We start from the raw sequence: 13,059 nt of genomic DNA, 5'->3' as shown, positions 1-13,059 counted from the left end.
TCTCTATTCCCCACCAGTGGGGCGCGCCCCACACTTTGAGAAACGCTGCTTTAGACACGCCAGTAATAGGCCTATAATTACAGTTCTGCAGGATCAATGTTGCTCTTCATAATAGGCTGAACAGCATGTTTAAGTACAACTGGGACAGAGAGAGATCAGTGAATAGTTGATTAACAACTCATGGACCAAGTGTATTAAACATCCCTTAAGGAACTGCACTTTTGTTTTGAATATTGCATATGAGTCACAATCCTTATGTAAGATAAGAACACGTTAATTCCTTTGCAAATTGTATTTAGGTCTGTTGAGATTAACCAACCTTGCATTTTTGCTTTAGCAGTGTGCATTCAGCTTTGTATACAACTTAAGTGTTTGAACATGCTTACATTGCCCGAAGGTGTAATATTTTGTTGTCGTACTTAGTGGGCTGGAAAGGTAAAACTTGCAAAAGCTGCGTTACAACTTGTAATTCCACAGACGTACCAGTCTGTCTACTGCCCCCCAGAGGCAGTGAAGCATAGTTCATGATGCTTATTTGAAACATAACTCAAATTATAGCAACACAATCGATAGTTTCGATGGCACAAACCAGCAAAAAATATGGAACATACAAATTGGACTATTTTGTTATTGTTGGAACCACCAATTTGACTGTTTTGGTCGAAAACTGAGAATTCTGGTTCGATGGTGACTTCAAATCCTAAATTGTTGATTCAAGGTATAATTCAGTTAAAAAAGGAACAGTAATTCAGCAAATAATAAATCATAATACTGAACTGAATTTGAATGAGCTCTCTACAGATATAATAAATATACAGATACTGGTAGCCACCGTGTCATCCTTATCATTTATCAACATACCTTGGGTGATTTAACAATTTTTATGTGATTTATTCGTTATATAACAACCGAAGCTAACAACCGACCTGTTGCGCTTGTGAGGTAGACATAAAGATTTCCAAATTCCATGTCCGGCCATTGTGTAGGATTATCAATCCACGCATCTGCTGGAATTCAGGCGGTAAGGGCAGTCGTTTAATCCAACTACAGAACATTTTAACTCGTATCTTAACCTAGCCTCACTGGAAAGACTATTTACATAATCATACGCCATTTAGAACAGTTTAAAATGCCGTGAAACCTAGTTAAATGCCTTTTCTGTCAATGCTGTGTTCGCTGTGAGCTGGTTTGTTTTCAACGAATTCAATATGGCGACCGGTTGCTAGTAGTGATGGGATCGGCAGTTCTTTTGACTGTACTGAATCACTAGAATCAGTTCCTTAAATTTATTCTTTCAAAAAATTCGTTCACCGAATCACCCCCCCCCCCCCCCCCCCCAAAAAAAGGAGGGAGGGGGCGTGCGTAGTACAGTACAGTGCTAGTGATGGGATCGGCAGTTCTTTTGACTGTACTGAATCACTAGAATCAGTTCCTTAAATTTATTCTTTCAAAAAATTCGTTCACCGAATCACACCCCCCCCCCCCGGGGGCGCGTGCGTAGTACAGTACAGTGCAGACATTCGCGGGAGAAGCAGCAAAAAGGGTGAACGCGAGTCCCTACACAGCTCTGTGCATGCAGTACACCAGGCAGTGAGTGACACAGTCAGCACAGTTCAGTACGTGAACGTGAATCACTTCTGCAGTAGCAGTTCTGTGTGCAGGTCGGCGAATCACCGAATCACTTGTGCAGCAGCAGTTCTGTGTTCAGGTCGGCGAATCACCGAATCACTTGTGCAGTAGCAGTTCTGTGTGCAGGTCGGCGAATCACCGAATCACTTCTGCAGCAGCAGTTCTGTGTGCAGGTCGGCGAATCACCGAATCACTTGTGCAGTAGCAGTTCTGTGCGCAGGTCGGCGAATCACCGAATCACTTCTGCAGTAGCAGTTCTGTGTGCCAGAGGGCGACAGACGTGAATCGCTCTCTGCCCTGACAGACTCCCCTTGACGTTCGCAAATTAACAGACATTGCAGCTGTAGAGATTCCGTTACTTTTAAAAACACTGTGTGTGCGTTTCCGGCCTCTCCAATAAACAAAATGTGACTAAATGTCTTGGTTGTTAAATATGTTTTATTGCACTGAAATGAAAATAAGAAAGAAATAAAAGTGGGAAATAAAAAAAATAGTAATAGCCTACTAAAATGCTTGCAATCAACAGTTAAATAAATAGGCCTCGTTTGTTTAGTGCAAAAACAAATATTAAATTAAGAAACGCTTAACAAATGCCAACATAAAAACGAAATGTTCTGTAGCAAAGAAAATGTAAACTTAAATATGCAAACAAAAAGAAAATAAATACCTTCAAAATAAAACAAATAAATTGAAAGCCAGAAATGCCAACATAAAAACTAAATGTTCTGTAGCCTATGTTTAAAAATATAACAAAGAAAATATTAACTTAAATGTGCAAACAAAAAGAAAATAAATAGGCTACCTTAAATAAAACAAAACAAATATTAAACCAAGTGCCAGAAAAGCCAACATTAAAACTAAAATTTCTGTAGCTTACATTTAAAAATATAAAAATGGAAATATCAACTTAAATATGCAATAAAAAAGAAAATAAATAGCTTAAATAATATAAAAATCAAGATAAATAATAGCCCATGTATATGTACATACATTAGTTATTATTTTTATTTTAAATCTTCTCAAACAGCCTGCCCTACACTTTACCCCCCGCCCCTCCCCCTCGCGTCGCTGCTGCTCAGCCTTGCCCTGCACTGACTTTCTTTCTGTCTCCTCTACTCTCATAACTTTATGTGTTGAGATAATGTGTGTGTTTGTTTTCATGTGGCTTGAGTCAACATTAGCCGTTAGCTTGGAGAATGAATGGAGAGCGGATGCCAATGGCATGAAACATATCCCCGCGACGGGAGGAGAATCACCCGCGGCATTGGGGCAAGCAGAGCAGAGAGCGAGAGCGTTGTCGTTCACTGAGTGATTCATGTCGTTAATCCGCGGTGAACGAATCGTTCGCTCAGTCCCTCCCCCCGCCCCCATGATGAGTAGCTGGCTGCGTCGTTCGCCGACGTCACAGAATGCGCCAGTTCCACTCATACCGGCATGGTCGCGGCGGAGCTCAACTGAACTGAGAAAGGAACGAATCAGTTCATGAAGCGATTCGGTTCAGTACGTTCACTCAAAAGATTCGTTCGTTCGAACGAATCGTTCGCGAACGACACAACATTAATCGAAAGCGCCCCAATCAATTTTTGCTTTGATCTCCTCGGCGGGAACACTTGTATGTCCTGGTTGTTTCGGATGAGTTGGTTGGTGTCAGTTTATTTCAAACTCATCGTGACGCTTGTATGACGGCGATACGACCCAAAGCTGCAGAAACGCCGAAGCGGCAACGTGCAGGTAAAAAACTCATTAATATAATGGCAAAAACAAACAAAAGACGAGTGCCGCTTAGAAGGGCACCGAAGCGTAGGGTGAAATCTAAACTAAATCTGACAGGCAGCGAAAATTCATGACAGGAGGAAAGAGCGTCCACACGAATGCCTGTTCATTCAACAAAGTTTGCCGGCCACGACTCAACTTTAATAGTCCTAATTGAAAACACAAAACAGGTGCAAGCAACAGCTAGCGCTCAAAAGGCAGGCGTCAAGTGGTTAGAGAAAAACTGTAACAGGAAGATCCACCAAATTAAAAGCACTGAACACGGGAGAACACTCACACATTCAAAATAGGGCACATGGTGTAACAGGATGTGACAAAAGTATTTATAGAGTGCACAAAATAAAAAAATAACTGATAAAATTGGAAAAAGGATGAACACAAAAAATCAGCAAACCAAAAGGGTGGCTGGGACAGAACAATGAAAATAGTCAGGAAAACATTAAAATTAAAATTAAACAGGAACAGGGGAAATACAGGAGGCAGACAAGGAATCAAACACCGCCATCAGTCATTACATGAAATGTCAAACGGCTGCAGCTGTGCCTTGTTGTTGCATCTCAACAACACAAAACACAGAATCTAACAACAGGACTGATAAAAGAGTGTATGAGTACATGTAATTGTCATCAGATTGTGTGGATTGGAACCTGAAATGCACCATCCAACGAAAATGCCGCCGTCACAATCGTTCAACAAGTAAACCGCTAAGTAAGAACAGAGCAAATGTCAAAAACAACTGCATGAGAGAAATGCTCCAAGTTAATTCAATACAGAAGAATTAGGCCAGGTTACCAGAAAGTAAACCATAATAATGTTATCATATACGTCATAGTCCCATTCACAAACAAAGTGCTCATGAGCACTAACTTGCTTGCGCACTAAATCAAAGCAGAAATAATCGCCACTGCCGCGTCTGGTTTTATTAGCCTATTGTTTTGTATGTTTTTTTTTTTCATCATGGCAAGTGAAGCTGTGCCTCCCCTGATTGCACGCCCCTGCTGTAGCGCAAGCAAAAGCTGAATAATAGTGTTCAGTTTTCATATAATTCAGTTTTTGATGGAATGTTCACCAAAAGTTTGCCCAGTTTTACCATATTGACTCTTGTCCAGCCAAATTACGCCTAACAAACTAGTCCGCCTGCCCGCTTATCATTCTGTTGAATCGAGTGCCAAATAATTAATTTTGACGAGTTGTTGGTGACTAATTCTCTGCTTTTTTATTGAGTATTACTGCATACAAATTCGCCATGGGGACAAAGAAAGGTACAAACTAACTGTCTGGAATGGATTAATTGGATTGGCATTCTTTCCGGAAACATTTTGACTCTCAAACGTTTAAAATATTTTAAATAATATCATTTTGTCCGTTGTTAACTCGTACTTGCATTTTTTTAAATCATGAATAATTGCACTTAAGATAATTTTCAAGTTTTTAATAGTATCGACATGGCGCTGGACCATTTGTTGGCATTATGATTTTTTTTTAAACATTACCCTTTTTTCAATAGTTCAACACAAAATTGGACACAAAACAACATTAGCTACTCACTGGTGTTTAATATCTTCTCCTGAGGAGCAGCATTTTCTGCAGTGGACATTTATTTTTGATCTTCAGAGTTAGACAATTTACAAAGGAATTAGCCATGTCATTCAAAACACAAATGCCCACTGACTGCACAGGACTCTGCTTCTCAGGAGGATGTTGGTTACAATGTCTGCTGCTTTTTTTTTCCCACCAGCAGGCGTCTCTTGAAGACATTTGGTAGAAAACTATTTATTGGGACCATGTGTCTCAAAACTCATGAGTGTCATTCATTATACAAAGTTTGTTATTGTGTTCCAAATAAAAATACCAGTGCCTCATTTAAAAAGAAACAACTATTTTTAACCGCTCTAAGGGGCGAGTCTTCATTTCCTGCTTTGTTCTATCCCGTAAGAGGCCATGATGACACTTTAAAATGTCCAAAAATGGCGCACAAATACACCCAAATGATCCAATCGCAAAAACACACAATCGCATGTACAGTATAGGGTGCTAAATGTACAAGATCAATCACACTTTTGTAGCCGATATATTTTTATTTTTCAGCTCACTTTTCTCACATTTATATTGCTTTTCTCACATCTATATTACTTTTCCTACATTTAGCTAATTGTATTCACATTAGAGATTAAAAAAAAAAAAAAAGAAAAGTTAAATATAAGTGTTGAATCCAAATATTAAATATAAATATAAATATTAAATATAAATGTTGAATCTAAATGTTAAATACTAACAATTAAATCTAAATGTCCAGATGTAAAAGCTAATTATATAGAACATATACAAATATGGGGGGCAGAATTTGGAGAAAAAAATGTGTTTGGGGGCCGGTATATCTATTTTTAGGAACACGAATACAAAACCTCACAATGTCTGATTGAATGCTAAAAACGTTACGACAGACCGCCTTAAAAAACGGAATGGAATTTTAAATTTTTTTCTGAATGAGGCACCCAGAATGTACATGAAAATAAAGAATGTGGGATTTACAATATTAACTATGAACGATAAAACACTGAATATTGACAACATATGAACTTCACACCCCCTCTCGATCGACATATTTTACAATCAAGCAAATCGCAACAAAAATGCAACAAACACAGCAACATATGAACGTGAAGGGTTAAACCCCCCCCCCTTCCCCCCACAAACCACCCACCACCACCACCTACAATCTGATATATCACTAAGCTTTAGAACTTTGTTGTAAAAATCTCCTTCCGCGTCTGTCCCCATACTTGCCAACTCTCCTGGATTTTCCGGGAGACTCCCGAAATTCAGCGCCTCTCCCGAAAACCTCCCGGGACAAATTTTCTCCCGAAAATCTCCCGAAATTCAGGCGGAGCTGGAGGCCACGCCCCCTCCAGCTCCATGCGGACCTGAGTGACGTGTCGACAGTCTGTTTTCACGTCCGCTTTCCCACAATATAAACAGCGTGCCTGCCCAATCATGTTATAACTGTAGAATGATCGAGGGCGAGTTCTTGGTTTCTTATGTGGGTTTATTGTTAGGCAGTTTCATTTACGTCCTCCCAGCGCGGTAACAACACACAACAACAGCAGTCACGTTTTCGTCTACCGTAAAGCAGTTCGTCTGCCGTAAACAGCAATGTTGTGACACTCTTAAACAGGGCAATACTGCCATCTACTGTACATGCATATGTGACAATAATACCTACGGCTTTTAGAGAGTGCAGTGCACAACTGCGCACATAACAAGGAGACGAAGCAGAATGCATCATCAGCATGGTTAGAAAAATAGTGTCAGAGAATAGAACAAGGATGGACAATTCAACCCTTAACAATAAGTAGATGAGTGTTATGTGTGTGTATATGTGTAAATAAATGAACACTGAAATTCAAGTATTTCTCTTATTTATTTATATATATATATATATATATATATATATATATATATAAAATAAAAATAAATATATATATATATATATATATAGCTAGTATTCACTGAAAGTCAAGTATTTCTTATATATATATATATATATATATATATATATATATATATATATATATATATATATATATATATATATATATGAAATACTTGACTTGGTGAATTCTAGCTGTAAATATACTCCTCCCCTCTTAACCACGCCCCCAACCACGCCCACCCCCGACCACGCCCCACCTCTCCCTTCCCCCCACGCCCACCTCCCGAAATCGGAGGTCTCAAGGTTGGCAAGTATGTCTGTCCCTAACACACCCAGGCTGGCCGCTCTGGAAACACACTGTGAAAACGCTCCCCACCCACACTGCTTGGTGCCTCCTCTGAGCTGCTGTGACTTAGATTACCATAGTTACTAGTATATCATGCAAAAGCGCAGATTCCAACCATTGAAATACTTTGTATAGTTCAAGACTTACGGTCATTTGGAAACATCACTGAACATCAGTCTGCCTTACAACAACTCCCGATTTAATTCTGATTCCTGGGATGATGATGCAATTAAGAATTGTTTCTTGATTCAGTATGATTCTCGCAATATATTGTATAATATAGAAATTATCATAAAGTGTAAAAAGTAAGCTTGGAGATTTGCCTGACAAATGTATTTAAAAACATTTATTCTTATAAACATTTTTTCAAATTTGTTTCTTGAAAAATATGAATTGATCCATCCATCCATCCATTTTCTACCGTTTGTCCCCAGCTGCACTTGGACGGAAGGCCAACACAGATAGACTTAGATTTAGACTTGGACTGAGACAAACTTTATTGATCCCTAAGGGAAATTGTTCCACACAGTAGCTCAGTTACAAAGGATGGAAAGGATCGTGCACACAAGAGCACAAAAAGAGGGCGATAACAAAATGTATGAAGTAGACTAAAAATGTACCATAGTAGCAATATGACATACATATATCTATATACATACATATATATATATGTATGTATGTATGTATGTATGTATGTATGTATGTATGTATGTATGTATGTATGTATGTATATATATATATATATATATATATATATATATATATATGTATGTATGTATGTATGTGTGTGTGTGTGTGTGTGTGTGTGTGTGTGTGTGTGTGTGTGTGTGTGTGTGTGTGTGTGTGTGTGTGTGTGTATATATATATATATTTATATTTATAATATACACACAGTATATAATATATACTATATTATATTATATATTAGACAAATTATATAATAGACAACGATTCAGAATTGTAAAAAATTAAGAATCGCGATTCGGATATGAATCATTTTTTTCCAGCACCCCGACTAGTCAACACTGCCTCTCAGTGTCTTGGCAGAGATGTGCTAATAAGACAATAATAAATGTTACAGGTTCAATTACTTCTTTGTTGAATTCAAATGAGATTTATGCTACACCAAAAACATTTTGCATGAACTATGTAACCACTTTAGGGATGTCCCGATCCGATATTTGGATCGGATCGGCTGCCGATATTTGCAAAAAAATGCGTATCGGCAAGGCATGGGAAAATGCCGATCCAGATCCAGTTTAAAAAAAAAAACTCCGGTCCGTGTTTTCCAACGCACCGATTCAAATAATACATTCCACTTTGCTGCTGCTCCCCAATTTCCGTTCCGCATTTTCCAGCACACCTTCAACACATCCACAGGTCTGTGGATTCTCACGCAGTTGCTTTTAGCTGCTGGCATTACACGACAGGCTCTTCTCACTCTTTCCTGTGTCTCCCTCTCACAGACAGCAAGCGCAGCTTCTTACACACGTCACATACTGTCACCTCATACGTCACATATTGTCACGTCATACGTCACATACGTATACGTCCTCCCCGAGCAGAGAGGTAGCAGCATGGCTAACGTTAGCTGTGATGCTAGCGGAGCCGTGCAAGCAACCTTCCCTCTAAGGTGTGCGCCTGTGCAATTGCGCACTGCTCTGCGCACGGCAAATCTATGCCACGCACAAAATCAAATAAAAAAATAAGCGCATAACAATTTTCGACACACGGACACGACAGACAAAAACAGTTTTCGTCATCATTGTTCAAATATTGTAACGTCTGTCGAGACGCTTATCTCCATTTGGTGCCACACGCCCACACCATCAAAATGCCGAGGCAAACATTTCCACATCAACACCGTATGAAAAAAATAGTGATTTTTTTTAGTTGTGATTTCCTTCTCTGCATGAAAGTTTAAAAGTAGCATATATTAATGCAATATGAAGAAGAATGTTTTAATGTAGACACATAGAATCATCATACTGCTGTGATTATATGCATCAAGTGTTCATTCAAGGCTAAGGCAAAATATCGAGATATATATTGGCCTTAAAATATCGCAATATTAAAAAAGGCCATATCGCCCAGCCCTAGTTCAATGATGCCATTTCTGTTCGTCATGTATAATTTTGTCTATTTTGTGTTTATCCTTGAATAAACAGGTCAGTTTCTTGTTACCAACCATTGTGTATTATTCAAACTCCCCTAATACAGCTGGCTAGTTGTTATCAAGAGTACTAAAACCCTTTTCAACATGATTCTGACAACTAAGTAGGCTAAATGACTTTAAACTTTAATACATGCTCGGATAGGCCAGTATCGGTCAGTATCGGTATCGGATCGGAAGTGCAAAAACAATATCGGTATCGGATCGGAAGTGCAAAAACCTGGATCGGGACATCCCTAAACCACTTTAAATGTCTGTATTTACTTCTGCTTCTGGTTCTTATGGGTTAAACCTTTCTATTGTGATTGGCTGCTTCTCCGCCTGCATTCCTCTTTCTGCATTATCTGACTTCCTCTGGCAGGCTGCCACTCCTCCTCTTCCTCCTTCTTCTCTTAAGACTCCCAGCTCTGCTGTTGGAGCCTGGCCCCTTTTCCCCTCAGCTGGAGGACATGAAAACACACGCACACACACACACACACAGACAGAGGCATCACTACCCTTCATGAGGACAACAACAAATCTAGCAACTAATCCTGGACTTTAAGGCGTGAGAGGATGTTTTTCTCGCCATAATGAGGAGTCTTTGAGGAAGTTGAGATCCAGGTTACAAAAGGTGAAGTTTGGAAGATGAGTGCGAAGATGAAGAAGAGTGGGATGGTGATCAGATGGCACAAGTCATTCTCCATCTTGGCTCCATGGAGGAAAGGTACAGTTGACTTTTGTCTCCTGTTATTTCGTCTCTTGTGATTGACTTGATGTTGACCTGCCAATCGTTTTCTTAGCATGGTCAGTCAATAACCATAACATCTCTGTCAGTCAATGATAACAAACTACAGACTTTGAGGATTTTGAAGATATGAAGATGAACTAAAATGCTGGAACATTCATTTTTGGCTTTCAAAATGTGGAATTCTGTGAAAACAAGGACATTTTTGGTATGTTAAAACTAGATAGACTAAATGTTTTGAATGAGCTGAATGGTTTGGATCAAAAAATGTGGAACTGATTAGTCTAACGGGATTTTTTTGGGGGGATGTTGAAAATAACCTAAATGTTTAAGTTTTGAATTGTTTGAGGAATGTGAAGCATAATAATTCTCCAGATCAAAGGGAAATTGATGTTATGGAAAATGTGACATTTCAAGAAAATCTGACTTTTTTAGAATATTAAACATAGACGGGGTGTTGGAGTGATGTGAATTTGTTGACAAATGTGGAGGAAAACATTTTATTATTTTGATGGCAAGTTTTGAAATGAGTTGAGTTTGTGTTTATTTCGAACATTCATGCATACAACATGATACATCACAATTTCCAGTTTCTCTATTCAACATGTTCGAAAAAGAGTAGAAAGAAGCAGAGCTTATATAATCCTACCCCTTTTCCTTACATAACAGTTGCTAAAACTTTTGTTCACTTCCTGTTCTCCAAAAGTAATAAAAATAAATAAATAATAATGAGTGAAGTAAGTTATATTTCATATGGTGAGATAAGTAAGATTATCTAGGAAATAAATGGATGGATGAAATAAATTCAGAATGTCATGGTTCTTCTTCTTTGTACTTTGTAAACACTTTAAATTTGAAGAGTTTCTTGAAGTGGATTAAATTAGTAAATTAGTTTGGGGCCAGAAAATACAACATTTTGGGTGTAACAGACTGATTTTTTTAGATGAGCTTAATGTTTTCAAGTATTAATTGGAAGAGAAATGTAGAAGTACAATCAATTCTCAAGATCAAATCGCCTTTGTGCTAATAAAATGTGGGAATTTAATAGATGTGGAATATAAGTAACCAGGAATGAGCTGAAGATTTCGACGTATGAGGAAACAATAAACTGTATTGATGATAAACTGGGGTGAAACTCCCAACATTTAGTGTTATTGCTTTGAATTAAAATGATCATAAAACCATAATTGATAGCCACACTCATGGCCCGTTGATACTGTTTATTTACTGGAGAAGCAAGCTAGCACACTGCTGCTAGGGCAGTGGTTCTTAACCTTGTTGGAGGTACCGAACCCCACCAGTTTCATATGCGCATTCACCGAACCCTTCTTTAGTGAAAAATAAAATGTTTTTGTGTTTAATTTAATCTTAATTTATAAATATTAATCATGAAATGATGTTATTATTTTAAAGAAATACTAATAAAGATATATTTTACAAACAGAAAGTTACAGGAATGTACACATGATCCCATGTTTACATCTCATTGTGCAACATGTGAATGTTTTAGTGGGAACTAAATGCGATATCTGAAAGGGGTACAAATTATTTCCAAAGCAGGAACCCCACCCAAACATACAATACTAGTACAAAGCTCATGAAAAACATTATTTTTTGTTATTTTCATTGTAAGTGGGCCAAAACACTTATATTAGAAAATAATCTCATGGAAATGACTGCTGTCATTTGATTATAATAATAAAACATTTAACTTGTTATTTAGTCAGGTTTGGGACAGGTGTGCTGCTGGTGTGGCCACAGTGCATGTGCATGTCTGACGTCGCTCACATGTGCTCCACTGAATGCTCAAGGAGTTTTTACGTTTGCTCACGCATATGGAAAATTAGAGGGAACATTGTTTGGGGGTATCCATAATACGTCGATAGGGAGAAGTTTTTATTTACACCATGAGTCAGGTGTGTCTTGACCTCCGCGGCAGGGGTTCCGCCGAACCCTTAGGGTTCGATCGAAACCAGGTTAAGAACCACTGTGCTAGGGTAAGCAAATAGCAGGGATAGCTTTAGCAGCTAACGCTTTGATCGATGGGTAGCAGCATAGCACAGCTAATTGCTAGCCAGCTAGCAATATAGCCCTGCTAATTGCTAGCACGTATTAGCGCCGCTAATCACTAGCTATATTAAATGTTAATATGAAAACGCAAAATATTAACATCTTTCCCCATCAAGAAACGACTTACCCAAATATAAACTTGTATAAACACGTTACAGTCTGAACAACTAAGAGATTCATTTGTGTACATTGATCCTACAGGCTGTAGATCAGAGTAATACGTCTATACTCACAAAACGTGATCTAAACAGACAGAAGTGTCTTCAACAGGAAGTGATGTCATATAAACGACGTGCAACACTTGAGTTTGCCCTTATCATTAAAAACACCCTAAGACCTTCACAAATAAAAGGGAAGAAGATAAACATGTTTAAACACTCAAAAAAAATACCTTGTTTTTAAGAAGCCAAATCAATATTTAATGTTTCTTCAGTCAACATTGTGTGTTCATGTATATTATTTTTTAAAGACAACTTAATCAAAATATTTTAGTGTGTGTTTAAGTACTTTTTGAGCACATTCAACAGTACCGTAATAATAATAACTATAATACACCTGGTCAAAAATAGCCATGCATTGAAATGTTCATATTGTTACAGCTCTTGTCTGAACTTTGGAATAGTTTTAATTGGTTGAAAAATGTGGAGGTTGTAAGAATTCTCTAGATCGAAGCACATTAATCTTATGTAAAATGTGGAATTTCAGGAAAAGACTTAGACAAACTTTTTTGATCCACAAGGGAAATTGTTCCACACAGTAGCTCAGTTACAAAAGATGGAAAGGGTAAGGATGGAAAAGATAATGCAGGTATAAAGTAGACTAAAAATGTACCATAGTAGCAATATAAAATATATGTAATATTTATATATTATATATACAGTATATAATATATACTAATATATTATATT

General features: G+C 37.9%; 1 protein-coding gene across 4 annotated transcripts in view; it reads left to right on the top strand.

Annotated features, from left to right (window-relative positions):
* The first annotated feature begins 3,185 nt into the window (after positions 1-3,185).
* Positions 3,186-13,059, top strand: part of LOC133608768 (uncharacterized) — a 115,646-nt gene continuing 105,772 nt past the window's right edge. For 3 of the 4 annotated variants that reach the window (XM_061964302.1, XM_061964285.1, XM_061964310.1), the window contains exon 1: positions 9,796-10,060. In XM_061964302.1, the coding sequence (XP_061820286.1) occupies positions 9,982-10,060 (79 nt within the window). In that variant the 5' untranslated portion in view covers positions 9,796-9,981. Of the gene's footprint in view, positions 3,361-9,795; positions 10,061-13,059 lie in introns of those variants that run through there. The other variant, XM_061964293.1, reaches the window with a different exon arrangement.

Source organism: Nerophis lumbriciformis, linkage group LG02 (assembly GCF_033978685.3).
Source record: "Nerophis lumbriciformis linkage group LG02, RoL_Nlum_v2.1, whole genome shotgun sequence".
Classification (NCBI taxonomy): Eukaryota; Metazoa; Chordata; class Actinopteri; order Syngnathiformes; family Syngnathidae; genus Nerophis; species Nerophis lumbriciformis.
This window is presented reverse-complemented; position numbering and strand designations above follow the sequence as displayed.